The following is a 7,022-nucleotide window of genomic DNA, read 5'->3' as shown; positions in this document are numbered from 1 at the left end:
GGAAAAGACAAAAACTCAAAGTAGAAACATTCTTTTGGTCAAAAGAAGCATCATATGTGTTTGTCCAAAAATGGCAAAAACTTAAATGCACCTTCTCTCCTCCTTTCACCTCCATTTTCGGTTTTCTTTCTCCACCAACACACCATTCATGTTTTCTTCATCCCTACTACATAAACATAAACCCATGAGACCAAAGTTCAAATTCCAATTCAACATAAGAACAGTAAACTCAAACATATGCTACTTCAACCCAACCAAATCTTCCATTTCTTCAAGCTTCTTTGCAAAAACGAAAATAATACTTAAGCCATCACTCCAGCTCTGTCCAGCCACCATAACAACACACAAATCTGGTCCCATCCTTGCTTCAAACATCAAAACCGAAAATCAAGAAGAAAGAGCCCAAACTCCAACACCCACACATCAAGTTAAGCTCTTTTCAACCCAAAACTGACATGGAACTCCATTTTTATCATCCAACCAAATAAAATGCAAAGAAAAACGTGAGGAACAACAACAAAGGGAGAGGAAAACGAAATATAAAGTTACTCAAACCCAACATCCACCATGGAAATGCAAAGACAAGCTACAAAGCTCAAGCTCCAAGCATAAAAAACAAGCAAATGGAAGTGGAAATGAATTGTTTTTCACCACCAACAAGCTAAGACAACCAAGAGTGAGTTAAGAAACAAAGAAAATCTGCATCTTGTTCATTGAAATGGCTCAAAACCGAAATCACCAAGACAAGCTCCTTCAAGGCATGTTCATACAAGAAACCCTAAGAGAGAAAAACTCTAAAACCAAAAGTATGAAGTGTTTGTAATGAGAGCTAAGTGTGTTTCGGCAATTCTCCTCCAAATACCTAGAGTTTCCTTCCAAATGGGGTCCACAATCAATTAAAAACCCTAACCTAAAAGGCACATGTCCTACATATGGGTTTTTTACAATATTGTCCCTAAAAGGGTCCAAAACACCTAATTCTAATTAAGGACTTCTAGGAAACGAAATTACAACTTTAATAAGAATCTAAATGACTAAATGTTGAGCCTTTGAATGTGCCACGCCATATCCTAATGCTCCAGATGATGTTTCCACAACTTCCCTGCAACCAGAAATGCACTTAATCAGCTCAAAAATTCCAAATTAGCACAGTTACGAATTTCCGACCAAATTAAGCAGAATTCGGAAAACAGGGAAATAACAGACAATTAAACACAATTGCCTAGTTTATTTAAGTGCAATAAACTAAATATAGTTCAAGGAATAACGACTCATCATAGTGTTGGACAGACCATTGCCATCTAGACGAGACTTGTATTGCTTCAAAGAGCGGGTGCATATCCTGATAAAGCATTTTGGTAATCATTTGCAACCTAAAGGCATCTTCATAAACTTTTAATCTTTAAACCCATCTTTTGTTGAATGGTCCAATGAATCAATCTCAAAGAATGGTAAAGCAAAAAGGTCTAGTGGTTTCACCTTTGTCCACTAGAAAAGGTGAGAGAGGATGAATCAATTATTCTGTATCACATGGTCTTTGACTCAATGAGTGGCAACATTGTATTGAATAGGATAGTGTGAACCATCCTACCCAAGGGTACCAATTTTAAAGCCTTCGAAAATCTTCATATCTTTGAGTTTGAACCATACTTTAGTCATGACTTTCTATACAATATCTTGTTGACAACATCAAAGTTGTGATCCTTGTCCCACATTGAGAATACAAACCCTCTGTTGTCAAGATGTCCAACCAATTTTAGTATATGATATTCACCAAAACATATTCAAAGAGGTTAGAAACATCAAATCAATTCTTAAAGGACAACATATGTTTCATTCTAAAACTATAGCCTTGAGAATTTGACTCTGAAAGTGACAAAAGAACCATGGTTGGGTATTCCAAAACTTCAAAGATTGAGTTTGAGACTCTAATGAGTTATCAAAGATTAATTATGCATCTACACCTTGAAAATATGCAATTGAAGATACATCTACTTAATGAATAAATGATCTTTAAAATGTGTTTAATCTATGAATATAACTTAGTTAAAAGATGAGAGTTAACTAAAGAACAAATTATGATGAATAGAGTTTATTTGCTTGATGTTATTCTTAGAAATTCAATTAAGTGAAAATAAAATAAACCTTTTACGAAAATTCAAGATTTATCTCTCAAATGAAACTCAGGATATTCTATAAAACATTAAAGATGTATTCACTTAAGTGAGGGAATTTGAGGGATAGAGAAATGATGAATTTAAGGATATTTGAGAATAAATTGTGTTATTTTTTTTAAAAGATTTGGAAGTAATTAAGAGTGAATTTGAAAATAAAGTTTAGAAAAATTTGTGTGAAATTGGACTGATGTGATAGTTTAAAAAATTATGTTTCAATGAATAGAAAATAAAGATTACCAAATTGTCTTTAGTGGTGGTAATAATAATATAAAATGATATTTATAAATAAATATTTTTTACAAAAATAATTTTAAATAGTAGAATAAAAAATTAATAAAATAATTAAAAGAACATTTTTTTAGGAAATTATTATTTTTCCTTTAAATATTATTTTTTTAAATATTATTTTTTTAAGAATATAATTTAACTATAAGGGGTATAATTATTATTATTATTATTTATTAGGTTTAATAGGTTCGGAGGTCCCTATATTTGGGGGTTTGTTTCAATTGGGTCCTCCAATTCTGGAAGTGATCAATTAGGTCCCTAATTTTGTCAATTTGATTCTATAAGACCCTTTCCGTTAACTACAGATAACACCGTGAAGTTTTATAAAATGTGGCGCTGACGCTTCTAGGTGGGACAGTTTTAAGTACATAGGTGGATTAAAAAAATTTAAAATTTTTAGTAAATAAATTAATAAATGAAAATAAATCAATAAATGAAATTATTAAATATTAAAACTATGTTTCCTAATTTGGGATCAAGTAAGTGGTGCTGCAAAAGAGAGAAGATATGCAAAATTAGGATTCTTATTAAATGTCAGATTTTAATTAATTGAGCTCTAATTAAAATTCCTAACTTCAAATCAAATTTCCTGAGTCTTAATTAAATTCTCTTTTGATAGTCTAAGTCCGAAAAGGGTAATTTACCCTAATCAGATTTTATTAAGAAAACCCAGCTTCGGATCACGAACCTTCTTCTTCCCTTCTTTGATTCAGGCTCACGCAGAAACCCTAGAGGGTTCTCCTTCAGGCAGAGGAAAATTCTTTCCCTTTTCTCTTTTCTAGTTTTGGACAACATTGTAAGGAGGGAAAGCTTTCCTTTCCCCTTCTCCTTCGCGTGGTGGTTGGAATTTTTGTACAGGTAGAGCGGTTTGGTACGTGTGGCAACGAAGGCGCGGCGGAGGTTCCTTCTCTCCGTTTTGGGATTGATCTCGTGAACATGGTGAGTTGTTCTGCGTTTTGTTTCTGGGTGTTCTCGGTCTCGAGGGGGAGGGTGTTTCTACTTCGTTTGGGGTCGTAGTGGTTGTTGGTGGCGCAGGTGGAGCATCCAGGGTGGTTATGGTGGTTGGTCGTGACAGTGGCAATGAGGGGTTTGGGCCAGTTGGGTTTGGAGGAGAAATCTGCAAAATCGACCATCTCATTCGGCTTGAGGGGCAACCCATTGACGATAAGCTGCTCCGGCCGAAGCTGATTAGCATAACATTCTTTCTCTGCTTTCATCCACGAACCCAGCCAAGAACCACGAAACCTAGCCAAGAACCCTAATTTTTCATTTATTAATTTATTTGCAAATAATTTTAAAATTTTTTAACCACCTATATACTTGAAACTATCCCACTTAGAAGCATCAACGTAAAAAACTTAACGGCGTTATCTGCAGTTAACGGAAAGAGTCTTATTGAATCAAATTAACAAAATTAGGGACTTAATTGATCACTTTCAAAATTGAAAGACCCAATTAAAACAAACTCCCAAATATAGGGACCTGCGAACCTATTCAAGTTAAAACATATGTACCCATATATATCATATTCTTATTATATTAAAAAATATTTAGTTTTATTATTTAATGAGTAATTAATTAAAAACCAATGAATAATTTTATTTTAAATATATACAATTTTAAAAGTATATAGATGTTATTTTAAAAAGAGTTATTCAATGTTTTTAAATAAAAATAATTTATTCAATAATTTGTTTTATTAAATAAATTAATAAGCTTTTTTTTTATTTATTAAAAAGTTACATAGAAAAAATTGAATTTAAAATTCATTATAACATGTTGGAATTATGAAATTATAAAAAGGATATTTTTTTTTTAAATTCTTAGTGATAAAAAAATTATCTACTCAGCAAATCATTTTTTCGCTTTTCTTCTAAATCTGTTTAAACAAGGTGTAAATACCTAAGACTATGTCCATGTAATGTATCTTTTTAAAAATTTATTTAAAAATATTATAATAATCTAAATCCATAAAGTTATTAAAATTACTTCATCTTCAAAAGAAAAAAGAACTCGATAAATAAAATAACATTTTTAAAAAATAGAATAAATTAATAAATTAATAGTCAAAATTAAATAAAAGCATGAACTATAAAAAAACTCACATTCATATCAAAATACTTAGATTATGTGATCTTCACAAAATTTTGCCAAATTGTAAATTTTAATAAAAAAATACCATTATACTTATAAATAAATATTTATCTTTCATCTATTAAAAAATAAGCTAAACCTCAGAAATAAAAAAGTAAAATTTTAATTCAGAAAATGGAAATAGTAATTTTATCTTTTAGTTTGAATTTAAATTAAATCCATAATCTGAAACAAAAATATCTTAATATAAAAAATACTTTTCTATTTTTCACCTGTTTTTTTATTGTAACTTTTTTATTCATATTCTTTTTTTCCATGAAGAGAAAACCAACTCTCATTTTGTTTTTTAATTTTACAATTATTTTCAGTTTAATATGTATTTTGATAGCTTTTGCACAGATTAGGGTTTCCAGTATCCCCTACCTATATATTCCACTCTCTACCCAGAAAATAGGGTTTATTGTCACACCCCAGCCGTAGCTGCACCTTCGTTTCTGCATCACTTCGATTCTTGACAATGGCAACCCAAATGAGCAAGAAGAGAAAGGTGAGATTCTCATTTCTCAACTGTCACCAATTTCAATTGCCGATAACATCATCAGCAACTAAACATTTGCCAATAATAAAATCAATAATCTATAACTAAAATTTACGTATGTGCGTTTCAGTTCGTGGCTGATGGAGTGTTTTTCGCGGAACTGAATGAGGTTCTGACACGAGAGCTAGCGGAGGATGGTTACTCTGGTGTGGAAGTGAGGGTTACGCCGATGCGTACTGAAATCATCATCAGAGCTACAAGAACCCAAGCCGTACTCGGTGAGTGTGCCTCCGTATAGTTCTGGAACCTTCTATTACTTCTGGTTGGAATTGAGTATTGAAGGTTTTCTCTTTGTATATGCGTAGGTGAGAAGGGAAGGAGAATCAGAGAACTTACCTCGGTGGTTCAGAAGAGATTCAAGTTTCCAGAGAACAGCGTTGAACTCTACGCCGAGAAAGTCAACAACAGGGGACTTTGCGCTATAGCTCAGGCTGAGTCTCTTCGCTACAAGCTCCTCGGGGGACTTGCGGTGCGCAGGTACAAATAGTCACAAATAGTCTTTTTTTTCATTAATTCTTTGTGTTGTCGTTATAGCATTTACATATACATTGTGATCCTTTATATTGTGATCCTCTATATTTGGTACAATTATGACATTGGTGTGAAGTATTCACCATCGCTGCCAGGATTCTGTCTTCCCATTTATGGGCGGAGCTCTCTTCATTACCAAACCTTTTTCCAATAGTACAAAATTGTAGATTTATTGCGATCCTTGATATTGAGAATTATTGTTGACGAAGATGGTTCTGCTGTAATTCCAATTGCTGTGATTCCAGGATCCTTTATGTTCTTGTTGTAATTGCAGTTGTGTACTTCACAACTTTTATTTAGTTTGACAATTTAGAAATTAATCTTAGGTTATTTACAGAAATGCATCTATGTTCTTTCTTCTTATTTAAAGAAGTTGCATTCATTTTTATAAGGAAAAAGTTACCTTTAGACCTACTTTGTTTCTGTAAGAAACATAAACTTTTGATTAGTTTGGAAATTTGTTTAATCGTGGAATGTTATTTTTACTCAGTGGACACCTGCAATTTTTCATTGGATTTGTGGTAATGTTATTCGATTGTGTTTATTTCAGGGCTTGCTATGGTGTTTTGAGGTTTGTCATGGAGAGTGGTGCCAAGGGATGTGAGGTTTGTTTTCCAGATGTTTTTATACGAGGTATTACTATTGTGGTGTGTTGCTTTGTCTGATGGTTTGCTTGTTTGATTTGAGCAGGTGATTGTGAGTGGTAAATTGAGAGCCCAGAGGGCAAAATCCATGAAGTTTAAGGATGGCTACATGATTTCTTCTGGGCAACCTGTCAAGGATTACATTGACTCTGCAGTGAGACACGTGCTCCTCAGACAGGTTATTTATTTCAATCTTTGATGGATTGTTTATAAAGTTTCTCTTTGGTTATTGATTCACTGTTTTACTATTGTCATAATACTATTATTATGCCTTGGTGTCTCCATAGGGTGTTCTTGGCATTAAGGTGAAGATTATGCTTGATTGGGATCCTAAAGGGAAGCAGGGTCCTACAACTCCTCTCCCTGATATTGTCACAATCCATACTCCAAAAGAGGAAGAAGAATACATCCGGCCTGCTCCAGTTCTGGCCAATGATATCGAGGTCCCTGTGGCTTGAAAATACATGGAGCAGTACTTTATATTATTAGCAAATGCCTTGTTTTTCTTGTATTCAATGTTTTTGGTCAAGGACATATTCAAAATTTTGTAGTTTCTTAAAGAATTGAAGTCATTTGTTTTATCTTTTTTATACCTTTATGCTATGTAGTTTGGATCTTGTACTTGATTCATGGCATCGATACATTGTGTTATTTTCCTTTATGCTATGGTACGTAAACCTTAATATTTAA

General features: G+C 32.8%; 1 protein-coding gene across 1 annotated transcript; it reads left to right on the top strand.

Annotated features, from left to right (window-relative positions):
- The first annotated feature begins 4,950 nt into the window (after positions 1-4,950).
- LOC106770804 (40S ribosomal protein S3-3) lies at positions 4,951-7,022 on the top strand. The gene is made up of 6 exons (XM_014656612.2): positions 4,951-5,106; positions 5,228-5,375; positions 5,463-5,634; positions 6,239-6,293; positions 6,379-6,510; positions 6,620-7,022. Exons 1-6 carry the CDS (start codon positions 5,077-5,079, stop codon positions 6,788-6,790), a joined length of 708 nt encoding a protein of 235 aa, XP_014512098.1. The 5' UTR covers positions 4,951-5,076; the 3' UTR covers positions 6,791-7,022.

Source organism: Vigna radiata, chromosome 8, assembly GCF_000741045.1.
Source record: "Vigna radiata var. radiata cultivar VC1973A chromosome 8, Vradiata_ver6, whole genome shotgun sequence".
NCBI classification, from domain to species: domain Eukaryota; kingdom Viridiplantae; phylum Streptophyta; class Magnoliopsida; order Fabales; family Fabaceae; genus Vigna; species Vigna radiata.
The sequence above is the reverse complement of the archived record's forward strand: the minus strand, read 5'-3'. Positions and strand labels throughout refer to the sequence as shown.